This window comes from Carex rostrata, chromosome 16, assembly GCF_964058835.1.
Source record: "Carex rostrata chromosome 16, lpCarRost1.2, whole genome shotgun sequence".
NCBI lineage: Eukaryota > Viridiplantae > Streptophyta > Magnoliopsida > Poales > Cyperaceae > Carex > Carex rostrata.
In genome coordinates, this window is record NC_135933.1 from 3,971,177 (window position 1) to 3,986,176 (window position 15,000).

Sequence of the window (15,000 nt, forward strand, 5' to 3'; positions counted from 1 at the left end):
CCCTTTAGTTAGTCTAATCCAGGACGATTATTAATTATGTATGTTCTCAAAAAGGGACAAATGAAATCATGAAAGAGGAACAAGATTCTCATCTGCCATCATTCACGTTAGGAATTATCCTGTCCTAAAGGTTTTACATCATTACATGTGCCCCTGTACTTATGAGTTGATGTAATTTGTTCAAAAAAGTTGGATATACAGAGAGAGAGAGAGGGGTAAAGAGAAGGTAGTACAATTGGCTAAAAAAATGTTATGGAGTTGTTGTACTCAAAGTTGAGAGTTTGATTTCTTCTCACGACTTCGCAGTCTCTGCGAAGATTTTTAAAAAGAGAGAGAGAGAGAGAGAGAGGAGGGATCCAATTATACTTTTTTTTTGTAATATCGAATTACACTCTCAATTTTCAAAGTCCTAATAGTCAATCCAAACCGTTTAACATGATGGATATGTTAAAATGTGCTTGCAGGTCAAATTTTACATTTTTTGGATTTTTTTTATTATTTATTAAGTATTTAACAAAATCGCTATATTCAGATCATTAAATTTTTGCACCCATCTTAATAAATAGTAACAAAATCATAACAAAATTTGAAAAATACACACACCATTTTGACAAATATATGGTTCAAAAACCAGACCTAAACTATAAGCAAAGTTTATGTTCGATCTGACCCGATGCAGCCATACCTAGGGGTGTGTTCCCCGCTAGAGGCATCAACGGGTATGATACAGATTGGGTGGAGACATTTTCATATCCGTATTGATAATGAAAAAAATCTTAAACCTTACCCGTCTTTTCAAATATAGTACAGATTGACGGATAAAAAAGTACCATTGACATTTCCATTTGTACTTTGAATAAAATATTTTTAAAAAAATAAATAAAAGAAAAATGTAATAATGAATACAACCAATTTGTATTATAAAAATTTAATAAAATACAAAATTTTATTATAGCATGTGTCATCTTCATACAAATATCTCTCTCTATATATATAATTTTATTTTTGAAAATGGGTAAAATAATGGAAAAAATTCATTACTCTTATCCGTACTCGATAAGCTAAAAAATCTTACCCTTATCCATGTTCTTGAATACGATACGGATCGAATAAACGGGTAAGGGTGCCATTGACACCCCTATTTGCCACTTCAGTTCGGTTTGATTCAAACTGAATTAAAATAAGCAAATTAAAATTTTATTCAGTTTTCAAAACTCAAACTAAACTGAACTAAAATAGAATAAAAATCGAATCAAATAAACTGAAGTAAATTTTGATTTGTTCGGTTAAACCGAAATATAATAGAGGACAAAAAGATATTTTAGCGCAATTTTGCTTTGTGATATCTGTTTTTTTTTCTCCTTTCGGTGATAGCTTCCTAAAAAGAACCGTACATGGGTCTCTGCTCTGCTGGGTTACTATCTTCATGATCTCCTTATCTCCACCGACATGCTTGAGGTTTCTTGGTGAGCAACGAACAGAGACGAGAGAACAAAAAAAATATAACTCAAAACTAATTAACGTGAATCAATTGTCTCAAGATTGCCTTGAGACTTACAACCATTGGAACTTGGTAGCAGAGGAACAATATTCATTCAAGGAGAAGATTAAACCTTAACAGTTTGATTGAATCGAACTTAGCTCCCCACAACAAATTGGAAATAAATCTGCTGTGATATAAAGGAATTGCAGAACTCTGTTATTCTAAATCTAACTTTTTATTTATTTTAAAATTTGTATAAAAAAGTAATTTCTATTGAGATTTGTGCATTTTAAAAAATAAAAGGTTGAATTTGAAATAATAGAAATCTTGCAATTCTTTCCGATCGCAGCAAATTTCCTTTGGTGGCCATCCCCTGATCAATGGACCAGTTTTATCCGATTTTTTTTTTTTTTCTAACAAAAGTGGATATTCCAACCGATTTCTTTGTTTTACTAATAGTAATATTATACTAATAGTGTTTTTTTCTAAAAAGATTATTATAGTGTTAAAACATGTAAATTATTTTGCTTTCATATTATTAATTTCTCAATTAGTTAGTTCTTATATTTATTAAATATTATAATGTATTTATATGAATATAGTTATAGCGGTAGTTGAGTTCAAATTGCTATTATGCAGTGTACGATTAAATTAAGTATATTAATGAATGATTGCTACTATTTAGTGATATTCAATTGCTGATAAAATATTAGGCTTTGAAGTTTTTAAAACAAAAAATAGTTGGGCAAAAAAAATACCTGGTCGACCCAGACCGAACATGAACGATTACTTGGGCCATTGGCCCATTACCTAGACATAAATGTACAGTCCAAAAATTTAAGACAACGGATCGAATTCTATTTTTATTCAGCCCACCTGATCCGATTCATTATGAAATAAAAAAATGATAATAATAAAGACACGGTTTAAGTCGACCCGGCCTAGACCCAACCCGTCAAAATTCTCCTTACTCCATTACCAAATTATGTCAACTGACACTCCGCCTCTGAAAATGGAGCCCACATAATTATTGCTCGGTATTATCGCTGCACCAGTGGTATGCCCTCCATCTTTCGCCCCTTAAGGCTTTAACACGACTGCTCCACTTCCTTCTCTGAGCTTCTCGACCAAGCAACAAACAAAGCAGGAAACAAAAAGAAACGAAGAAGACCACAAACGAAACCCACAAAAGAAATAAAGGACAAGGGGGACAGTACACCAAGGGGATGGCGAGGAAATCGGACACGAGCGTGGTGCAGGAGTTGATGCTGTACGCCGTGAGCGCGGCGCTGAGCTCGCTGGTGTTGTATGTCGGTCTCCGCCAACTGGACCCTAATCGGAGCTCAAATAAGAAAGCCTTGGAGCAGAAGAAGGCCATCGCCAAGCGCCTTGGTCGCCCCCTTGTCAACACCAATACCTATGAGGTTTTATTTTTTTCTTAGTATTTCTTTATTGCCACACACCAATTGAAGCACAGCTAGTGCCAAGAGATTAAAGCTAACCGTAATCGATAAACTTTAGACCTTCTGTTTCCTTTAAATTATATTTTTAGTTAGTCTTTGAGGTTTTTGGCTTGTAATGAAGTATAAAGTATATATATATGGAAGCCTGTACATGTTCTAAGTGTTATTTATAGTTCTCTCTCATGTTTAGCATCATGCAAAACACAAAAACATAGATTTGATGTCAAATTCATAATAAATTTGGTATTATATTTAAAATGTTGTGTCAAATCATTAAATCTCAATTAATTTGGTGGTGTTTTACAGGATGTGATAGCATGTGATGTGGTCAATCCAGATGACATTGATGTCGAGTTTGATTCAATAGGTGGTCTTGACGAAGTAAAAGAGGCCTTGTTTGAGTTGGTTATTCTTCCTCTAAGACGACCTGAAATATTTTCCCATGGGAGGCTTTTGGCCCCACAGAAGGGAGTGCTCTTGTATGGTCCACCAGGGACTGGTAAAACAATGCTTGCTAAGGCAATTGCAAAGGAGTCGGGTGCTGTTTTCATCAACGTTAGGGTCTCAAATTTGATGAGCAAATGGTTTGGTGATGCTCAGAAACTAGGTAATTTTTTACATAAACCAGGGAGCAATTTTTTCATATTGTCCCTAATATGTTAACGCTGTACTGTGAAATATTGTCCACATGATTTTCTAAACGGGGTATAGACGATCAGAACTAAGGTTGGCTACTAATGCTGAGCCAAGTTTAAATTGACCATTTTGCTAGTAATATGTTTCCTGTTTAGCGTAGTGGTGATTTCATCTTTGTTCTTTTTGGTAAAATGCAGTGGCTGCTGTCTTTAGTCTAGCTAATAAGCTTCAGCCAGCAATTATTTTCATTGATGAGGTGGATAGCTTCTTGGGACAGCGACGAAATAGTGACCATGAAGCCATGACAAATATGAAAACTGAGTTTATGTCCTTGTGGGATGGCTTCACAACTGATAGTATGTACTTTCTGACTTCTTCTTGCATTATGATACTCATAATCATACATATGAAATGACCAACCCTTTTAGTTTCTATGTACATGTGCATGTGTCAATGCTTCTGTTGTTGTTTGATTTGTAGTTATTAGTTTTTTGGATTCATCTCACGGATTTAGGAATTTATCAAGTTTTACTGTGATGATTTTACTGAAGAAGGAAGAGAAAAAATAAATAAATGCGTACCGAGTTTATTTTGTCTGCACTAGTCTACCATTGTTATTATTAGGTTAGCAACAATTTTTAACAAGTAGTGCTTTTCCACACCAAGAAACTATCCTGGAGCACACAAACTGAACCACTGATGAAAGAAAATTAAAAAACATTCATAAACCAATAAATGGCTAACAAATAAATTAGTGGCTGTTTTTGTTGTTAATTAGTAAAACATTATGTACCCTTGCAATATGAGAAATCTGGTGCAGAACCCTACAAAACCCAGAGGGACCCACATGTTACTTGAGAGTTGAGAGCATGATAGCTGTCCTTCCCGCTTCTCCCAAATTACTGGCTTTTCTCAGCTATATCCTAGATATGAAAGGACAAAAACAAAGGCCTTTTGAGTACTTTTGAACAAGTTATCAAGTGAGAAGAGAAATGATAGATACTTGACGTTGTTATCTAGTATTGGGATTTTTCTCATCTAGCGGTTTTATTAGAAAAAAGTAAAATTTTGACATTTTGTGAGGGTATCCTTGAAACTATTGCAATTATTCAAAAAAATTAAACTGTCCCACTTATTCAAAAAATTAAACTGCATATCTGCGATTTTTTAGTAACCAATAATTTGTGTCTGCTGCAATAGAAAATGCAAGGGTGATGGTTCTTGCTGCCACAAACCGGCCATCAGAATTGGATGAGGCAATACTAAGGCGGTTCACACGGGTATTTGAGATAGGCAAGCCAAATCAGAGCGAAAGAGTGAAGATCTTGAAGGTTATTTTGAAAGGTGAGAAAGTAGACGAGAGCATAGACTATGAGCACATAGCTGCATTATGTGAGGGATTCACAGGCTCCGACCTACTCGAGTTGTGCAAGCAAGCAGCCTATTTTCCCATCAGAGATCTATTGGATAATGAAAAGAGCGGGAAGTCTGATAGTGTAAGTTCTGTTACTTGTGCCTCCCTGCCTCCCCTTTTAGAAATTAATATTCTGTGTGCCCCACGAAAGATGTCCATATCACTTCTCCTTGCTACTTTCATGTAAATGAGAGGTGGGATATCTTGGATAGTTTTTGAAAAAAAAACAGGATCGGTTATAAGGTGGAATATTTTGAGATGAGTGGGCTATATGGGATGTATCTTCCTTCTGCAATTTTTTTAATATAGTGGGACACATCAATCTTCTGATAAAAAAATGTTATCTTTTCTCCTGTTAAACACCGATACAACTGTACATTCTTCAATCTTGTTAGTTCTTAGTGGACCATAAGTCAAAGATATTCTGTACTAAGTGCAAGTATCTCTGATCATACTAGTACAAGGACTGGTATGATGGCGACAACTTTGTTGCTTTTTTTTCTGTTTTTTTGTTTGTTTATGTTTTATGCTTGTGTTTTCTTCCCAGCCAGATGTGTGAAAGGTTTGTTAGGTGTTGAGCTTATCATTACAGTATTGTAGATAAGCAACTCACATTCAACCTGTGTAAGTTTTCACAATTAACCAAGTCTATAAATCATGATCCTATCTGAAACTATTGTTGCAGAGCCCAAGAGCTTTGACACAGGCTGATCTGGAGAAGGCATTATCAGCTAGAAAAGGGAAAAAGGCAAAAGGAGCCAAACTGGGGGTTGAAACGACGACTCAGGAGGGAGATGATGTCCATAATGTTATCTATGAGATATCCAAGATTATGTCTCGAATTGCTGAGCAGTAGATTTTTTTTTGTGACAATTGGTCTGGCACGGGTGTTATGCAATTCAATTGATCTTATTCAGATATGGTACTAAGTTTTTTTGTTCCACCCTTTTGGGGTAATAGTCATTTTGGGGTTTTGACTATTAGAGGAAAATATATGTATACTTTTTTTGATCTTTTAGTTGCTAATTAAAGTGGAAGAGTCTGTAGTCTTATATTGTTATACAATTATGTCATTAAAGGAAACCGATGCAAAACCCAGCAAATGGTTTAATCAATATCTTCTTTGACGTAAAACTAAGTTGTCCAAAAAATTTCTAACTTGTGCTGTGAAAACTCGTTAGATTTCGTACCATTTTGAACTCATGAGTTAAGAAACGTTAAGCAATATCCCTCAAGATATTTTCGTATTACTTCATGTATTGATGAATTGCCTATTTGTTCTATAGTATTCGTAAAAATTATGAACATTATCGTTTGTTTTGTAAAATATAAGTATTTTTGATGGATTATTTCTATTGTAGGAATAATTAACTAATTTAAATCACGTCCGTATTATATATCAATTACAAATTTAATTCTTGCCCAAATTATTTTAAAGTGCGAACTTATTGCAATAGAATATTCCATGCTATGTTTGCAAAACGTGTGTGATGATGCTTTGTATTTTGCTAATGTGATTTTTAAATAGGAACATGAGTTATGGCCGAATATAGTCCGTGTTTATCGAATGCATAAGTTAAATAAATATTGCGCACACCATAAACGGCCTTTCAAGTATTCGTTTTGACGAAATATACATTATCAATTAATGCATTTTTAAAAACAATGCATTTGCCACAATACTGATCCTTGTATGCATCGATTGACACCAAAGAGTTCTTTTCATATGTGACTAACAATATTAACAGCACTTAAAAAGTTTCTTCTCTCCTAATTGTACAACAATTAACTGATTGAAAAAGCTTAATTTGCTCTCTACTTGTACACTTCATCTCATGCGATAGCATATGTTAATGGTTGCCTGAAATTTTTATCCAACACGTATCAATTGCCCAAGTACTTATAAAGAAGGAATATATCAATAATTAACTATGTTTATTTATTTGATAACCACGATAATTAATAAAATGGTTATCAAAATTAGAGAAGTAAAATTGTAGGCATATTATTATAGATGTGATGTGTTATATCTGTGTGCTTAAACAACATATGAAATTAATTTAACAAAGATGTTTTTATATTTAGTAGTTAGTATTGCCTGTCTAGTTTAAAATTATATATAAAATTGATTTCAGAAAATTTCAAAGGTTCAAAACCCATGCATGTAAACCAATTCTTTCTCAGAAATCTCTGGTAATTAATCTAGAATACAATTTGTTGACTTGTATATATAGATGAATGAACCCAATATAATTGAGCAAAGTAACTTAAAATTTTTTGTCCATAGGTTATATATGAAACGGAAATAATGATCTCATTGAAAAATATATCAATGGATCCGGTACGGTTAGATGGGAATATTTTCGTATCTATATCTGTTCAAAATTAGTTTTATTCCTATTTTTTCTTCATTGGTTAAATATTAGTTTTATTTGTATTCCGTCCTTACTCGTTAAAATTAATTAATAACTTATATAATTAACAAAAACATATAACAAACAATTAAATATATCACCTTAAACACCTCATTTACATAATATCATAAAATATGAAAATTATAATTAATGATCTCATTAATTAAAAAAAAAATAAACGACTAAATAAATAAAAGTATAAAATATTGCGTCAATTCATTTTGTCATAAACTACAGATAAAATAATATAAATATGATATATATAATTAATATTATCACATATATGACAATGCAAAAATTATTATATATAATCATGTATTTATTCATTATCTATGCGAGTACAAGTTAACTCTTACTATTAGGGGGAATTTCACATATACCCCTCAACAACTTCAAAATTATGTATTTTCTCCTCTCAAGTTTAAAGTTACGCATTCTCCCCCTATAAACTTCAAATACTCACAAATTTACCCTTCAGATTCAAATTTAGATGATAGATGAACCATTCAGATTCAAATATGAGTCTAATGAGCCTTATATGCTTTTAATAAAGGGTAAAATGAGTATTTTGAAATTTTAGAATGAGTTTTAATATAAAAGACAATAAATGGGTAAATTTGTGAATTTTTAAAGTTTAAAGAGGAAAATACGTAATTTTGAAAATTTTGAGGGGTATACGTGAAATTCCCCCCATCTATTAGGTTAGAGAAGAAAATTTTATCAATACTTGACTTAATAGTAAAAGAGGAGGGATTCACTTACAATATTTGTAAGTTACAACATCATACAACAATTCAGTTTTATCATTTTAAAAGTCCAAACAGTTGATTCAGACCATTCAACATGATATATCTATTAAAATGTACTTGGACATAAAATTTTACATTTTTTTTGAAATTTTTACTATTTATTAAGTATTTTATAAAACTGTTGTTTTTTAGTGGTCCAGAATTGTCTAAAAATAGCAGTTATGTAAAATACAATAAATAGTAAAAAAATTTAAAAAAGATGTAAAATTTTATGCCCAAGTACATTTTAATATAAATATCATGTCGAACGATTTAGATCGACTTTTTAAACTTTTAAAATCACAAAACTGAATTCTTGTAAGATGTTGTAATTTACCAATGTTGTAAGTGGATCTCTAGATTTGAGGAGTGCTAAAGAACTAAATCTTCTCTATAAATAAAAGCTAACAATTTTATTCTTTAACCTTTATAATTTTTGCAAGTATTGAAATTTGTTATGAATATATAATGTGAATACTCATTCATATGCAACTCTCACCATTAATTACCACCAAAACTTCTCATCAAAGGTAAATATTTCATCTTCTCATTTATCAATGAAATTAATTTAGATGATTATTTATTACAATTTTTAGCTTATAAATATTTTTTTTAAGTTTGTATTGTACATATGAAAAAAAAGATAATCATTCTTATAAAGTTTCGAATTCATTTAGTACATGGTCAAGCAGTCAAAACAATAAACATTTTATAAGTTTTATATTGTTTTATATATTCATTTTTATCATTGTTTGGACCACTTGATCATGTACTAAATGAATTTGAAACTTTAAATTTTTTGCATGTACATGCATCACTCACGAAGTACATGGATTTTAACGGTTTAAATTTGTAATTCGAAATCAATCTGATAGCTTTTCGAAAGTATGCTCACCAACTTCTCTTGATGAGCACATCACACCCTAATTTTGCTCCTCTATCTTAACTAGTGTTTTAAAATGCGGCCGCATATGCTTATGCAGTGGTCTTCCGCATATAGAATCTCATGCAGTCAAGTTCATGCTGTTTTGAATATAGGGACACATATACGGTCCATGCGAACTTAAAAAAAGTCTAAAAGTTATTTTGCGATGAAGAAAATTAGAATCTATAACCTTTGTAATATGATAAATAGCACAAACCACTAGACTAAATAAGTCTTTAGATATAAATTAGTTTTATTTCATCCATATTTCTTTAACAAAGCATAGTAAAACCGCATATATAATTTCGCATACAAATTCACATTTGCGGTATGCAGAGGCCTTCCGCATGCATGAACAAAACCGCATTTTAAAACACTGATCTTAACTTATTTTTCTTTCTCTTCAAATTATAGCACGTTATTCCATCTTGTTTTTTTTTTTTTTCTTCAATTTATAGAAAGTATTAATTTTTGTCATAAAATTAACTTATACTAGAGTAACTTATTTAGTTTTTAATTTTATTCTGTAGTATGCTTAATGCGATGTAGATGGAAAAACGAATAAAAAACTTTTATATTGAGACTCTAAACTGAAAACAAAGTTGGTAGTTCATAGATAGAACAGAATGACTGAATGAGTCCGAATCCAGTGACTTGTGAAATTAGGAAATAAATCTGCTGTGATTCTAAAGAGATCGCAGGACCCTGTTATTCCATATCCATCCATTTATCCGATTAGAGATTCGTGCATGAAAAATAAGTATTATTGAAATTTGTGTATTTCAAAAAGTAGAAGGTTAGATTTGAAATCGCAGGGTCCTGTGATCTCTTTATAATCACAGCAGATTTAACCCCAAGTCCCAAGACCAAAAGGGAGTTTGACCTTCGACGTCGCTTCAGCATCTGTACGTGAGCCCCGAAACAAAATAAAGCCAAAAGATTTTGACGGAGCAATGACCGAAGCGAACACTGCATGCACGGTCGCTCACACCTCTCGAAGCAACGGCGCCACTCTGACTCCACCGACCAAATTCAAACTATATAAATGTCAGAGTAAAACGGATCCCCCCCACTTCCCTTTACCTTTCTCTTTATCTCACGACTGTACAACTTCCTTCATTGGAAATTTACCAGTAACAGTCCCACAGAAAAATCAGAAGAGATACTATGGGCGGGGTCCTGACCACGAAGAGGGTCTCTCTTAAGTGCATTGCTGGCAAACTTGTCAACGTAAACTCATACGAGGTCTCATTTTCATTGTTTCCTTTATTACACTTTTTCATTCCCTTGTGAATAGCCAGAAAAGGTTAGGTCCTTTGACTAAGATCGACACAGTACAAGCTAACACCTTGTTATTTACTGTCAGATTTTGAGTTGATTTGACCAATGATTAAGGATAAGCTAAAACAAGAGATGAATACTTTGTCACAATATTGTTTCAAGTACTGTACTGCAAAAGTGGTCGGTGTCACAATGAAATCATTTTTCATTGTTCTTCTTTCAGGATGTGATAGCAAGTGATGTAGTCAATCCAGATGATATCCATGTTAAGTTGGATTCAATTGGTGGTCTACACCAAGTAAAAGAATCTTTGGTTGAATCGGTTATCCTCCCGCTAAAACGGCCTGAAGTATTTGGTCATGGGAAGCTTCTGACCCCAACAAAAGGAGTGCTTTTGTACGGTCCACCTGGTACTGGTAAAACCATGCTTGCCAAAGCCATTGCGAAGGAGTCTGGTGCTGTTTTCATAAATGTTAGAATTTCAAATTTGATGAACAAATTGTTTGGTGAATCACTGAAATTAGGTAAAATTTAAATATCATTTTAGTTATATGCAGTTGTGATCTATAAATTCCAGTTTATTCCATTTATTATATTTTCAAATTGCAGTCAATATTTTGGTTTTATCATTTATTATATTTCATTTATCATTTTGATTTTATCTTTGGGTTAATACCAGTTTATCCATTTGTTATATTTTCAAATTGCAGTCAATATTTTGGACTGTGTAACATTTGAAACTTGTTACTGAAGAATAGGAATATTAAATACTCTTCATACTGATTAAATTTGGAAATTTACATCTGAGTTAATGGCTTCATTTTTAGTAAATTTGGAATGAGAAAAAGTGGTACATTGATTTGCTCTGATAGCAGTGAACTGGAATGAACAATTATATTATATATTACAGAAATATTTTCCTATGTTCCCTTTTTGTGGAAAATAACCTTAAGAATGTTGTGTTTGCTTGTTAGCTGGTGTTATTACTTATTTGCATGTCATAATTCCATAAGTAATTGGTAGAGAAAAATGAAAAATAATTTTCTTTGTGAGAATTATTAATATCATCATACCAAATTTTTCTGGTAATTTTCTTTTGTTGTCTTATTAAAATCCAGTGGCTGCACTGTTTAGTCTTGCTAACAAACTTCAGCCGGCAATAATTTTCATTGATGAAGTGGATAGCTTCCTGGGACAGCGCCGAGATGTTGACAATGAGATAATGACTTGCTTGAAAACTGAGTTCATGTCCTTGTGGGATGGCTTCACCTCCAACCGTGAGTACTTTCAATTTTAAAACTCTAACGAGCTTTTGTGCATGCACATCAATGTCCATGTAGTCATGCGAGTGTTTTGTTGCCAATAGATGCTCTGTGTTATGTGCTTGTAATTATTATCGCCTTAGCAGGGTAGAAGCTGAATATAGTAGCCTTGTTTTTTGTTCAAGGCAACTACAAACAAGCTGTACACAGGTGGTACCCCAGGTGAATATCTGGAATTAACAATATAATAAAATTGTAGAGGTGAATATCTTGTCTGTATTGCGCTGTAATATTATAGAAACAATATGAACACCACACATTGTGCAGTCCAGTATCTTATTAAATGCAAGTTTTTATTGAAACATACACTACAAAGCATTATTCTTGAATTAAGAAAGAAAGAAATGATATATTTCCCTGTTTAAGTACCATCCAAATTACCTTTTATTAGAAGATGCCCAAACTTTCCTGACATGGTGTTTTTCTTGGTTAACACTTGTTCCAATATGAGGGCTGTGACATAAACAAAAGAAGCTATTTAAAAGTGGATGACCATTGGTGTTCTGCTATATTTTACAGCTAGCACTGGGATATCTCCCACTGTTACTTATTAAGCTTGGAAGCTTGTTATTGTTAGAAACTGTTCCAATGAAATTACGATAATCAAAGTGAATTCATTGCACAAATAATGAAAATGTCATTGCTATATCCTTTTCAAATAACAATGAATTTTCTCTATCCGTACCAGCTAATACAAAAGTGATGGTTCTTGCTGCCACAAACCGGCCATCAGCACTGGATGAAGCAATCCTTAGGCGATTTACATATAAATTTGAAATAGGGAAACCAATCCTGAGTGAAAGAGTCAGTATTTTGAGGGCAATTCTGGAAGGAGAGAGAGTGCAAGAAAACATAGACTATGAGAGTATAGCTACTATGTGTGAAGGATTCAGTGGTTCTGACATACTGGAGCTGTGTAAGCAAGCTGCCAAATTTCCCATTAGAGATTTATTGGCTCATGAGAAAAACGGGGAAAGCATTAATGTAAGTTAAATTAATTTGTGCATTTAGCACATTTTGAAAGTAAATGTTTTCTATGCCAAAATTGCCCCCCTCTTTACTTCTTTCCAAGGGATAACATGTTGGTATGATGGTGACTTGGTATATATGGAATTTTACTTGCTTTTGAAGGTACTTTTGGTGTTTTTGATATGTTGCAAGGACTATTGGAATATAGAGTACAACACTGTATTATTGCTTTCTTGTTTACTGGCTGAAATTACTAGATAAAAAACAAGATTCAATCATTAATCCTATGCAAGTACCAGCCTTTTACTGGGTCGACCATTACAGGGCCCACCAGAGTCATATCTACTCTCTATTATATAGGACAACCTATTTTTCTTTTTACCAATTTCCCTTTTTTTTTTGAAAAATATTTGTTGTGTCCCCCCCTGATTAGACATTTAAAAAGCTTCTACTTATGTGTGAGTATAGCTTACCAATTGGAAGATCTTGTATATACATTTCATCAATTATAATATCTTGTACGCTATTAGCCACTTAATAGAATGTGATGCTATTTGATCTATTTGCAGACCCCAAGAGCTTTGACACAGTCTGATTTAGACGAGGCCTTTGCAATTCGGAAAAAGGTAAGTTATCAAAAGGAATCGAGCAAGGGGCTGATTCAGTCTGATATGGGAAAGGTCTTATTAATTCCAAAAGAGGAAAGTCATCAAAGTGTCTTAAACTTTTGGGGACAAATCAAGCAGTCCTTTTCAAATCTAATGGTCCAAATCAAAACGTTCTTTTCTGGTATTAATTTCATGGGCATGTCAGGATAAATAGTTGCTTATAGTACGGTGTATGTTGTTGTTGTTTTGTCTAATTCTCTCTTTAATCTCGTTTTTCTTTCTTTAGTCTAATGTAAGTTAAAATGGTGTCAGGTTTTTATGAGTTGAAGTAAGATGCTACTTACTGTTCTTGGCAATTGTCATTATTTTTTTACTTTGCATTTTTCTTTTTATTCACGCTTATTTGTTGAATTGGCAAAATCTGGTACCAAGTGTGTAGTGTTATTGTTCAAGATTTCCTTGACATGTACCACTTGTGATTGTATTATAGATCTGTCCAAATATCCTCCAAGTGATGCACTGAAAATCACATTTAAATTAAATGTGATTATCCGCATTACCACCTTAAAATGACATTTTCTTAGAGTTAGTCCAATATTTGTTTGATATGGACATAAATGATTGGTGATTAATTCAGTTCTGAATTGTGATCACTGCAGGAAGGCAATTATCAGTAAACTGAATTTGATTACAAGCTCAATGGCAACACAAGAGAAGAATAACTGAGATAGGGTTCACTCAGTCAATTAGATATTGTCGTCGGAGTGAAAAATTAGCACAATTTACTATTTTTCTCGACTTTTTCTGTTGAAAATTCGTTAGATTTAGTACCATTTTGAACTAGTGAATCAAGAAAAAGTTAAACTAGACTCTAAATTTCAGTATATATAGGTCCTGAAATGCAACTATATTCCATGTATCCCCTCCGTTATCCTTTTTAAATTGTTAAATTGATTAAGCGAGCATGTATGCACTATATGACACCTCTTTGTAGCATAAATTACCGAAAGTTTCGCTTAATAATATATATATATATATATATATATAGGAATATGCTAGCGTGCTATGCATAGCATAGAGCCCCTCCATGCAACGGCTTGGATTTCGAGTTTTCAAAATTCTAATGGTCGATCCGAACCGTTCATCTTGTTCTCCATATTAATATGTGTTTGGACACCAAATTTTATATTTTTTGGAATTTTTTTACTATTTCTCTAGATTTATTGAAAATCACTGTTTTTTATGGTCCAGATTTGCTGAAAACAGGGATTTTCAATAAATCTAAAGAAATAGTAAAAAAATTCCAAAAAATGTAAAATTTAGCCTCCAAACACATATTAATATGGAAAACAAGATGAACGGTTCAGATTGACCGTTAGGATTTTGAAAACTCGAAATCCGAGCCGTTGCATGGAGGGGCTCTATGCTATGCATAGCATGCTAGCATATTCCTATATATATATATAGTAAAGCTAGGGTGTGATGTGCTCACCAATAGAGTTTGGTGAGCACAACTCCAAAAGTTCATTGGATCGACTTCAAACGTCAAGTCCAAACTGTTGAAATCCATGTGCTTAGTGATGCATGTGCATGCAAAATTTTGAAAGTTTTGAGTTGATTTGCTACACGGTCAAGCGGTCAAAGAAATATTAAAAATTGAATATAAAACAACTTATAAATTAACTTAATAAAATGTT

At 32.8% G+C, this 15,000-nt stretch overlaps 2 protein-coding genes across 2 annotated transcripts; both read left to right on the forward strand.

The window, feature by feature from the left end:
- The first annotated feature begins 2,580 nt into the window (after window positions 1–2,580).
- LOC144567008 (uncharacterized) lies at window positions 2,581–6,094 on the forward strand. Its single transcript, XM_078317028.1, has 5 exons — window positions 2,581–2,907; window positions 3,253–3,553; window positions 3,780–3,938; window positions 4,783–5,078; window positions 5,682–6,094. The coding sequence occupies exons 1-5, from the start codon at window positions 2,710–2,712 to the stop codon at window positions 5,850–5,852; spliced, it is 1,125 nt and encodes a 374-aa protein (XP_078173154.1). The 5' UTR covers window positions 2,581–2,709; the 3' UTR covers window positions 5,853–6,094.
- A 4,125-nt stretch (window positions 6,095–10,219) lies between these two features.
- LOC144567683 (uncharacterized) lies at window positions 10,220–13,513 on the forward strand. Its single transcript, XM_078317848.1, has 5 exons — window positions 10,220–10,368; window positions 10,628–10,928; window positions 11,523–11,681; window positions 12,415–12,710; window positions 13,265–13,513. The coding sequence occupies exons 1-5, from the start codon at window positions 10,291–10,293 to the stop codon at window positions 13,511–13,513; spliced, it is 1,083 nt and encodes a 360-aa protein (XP_078173974.1). The 5' UTR covers window positions 10,220–10,290.
- The last annotated feature ends 1,487 nt before the right edge of the window (window positions 13,514–15,000 follow it).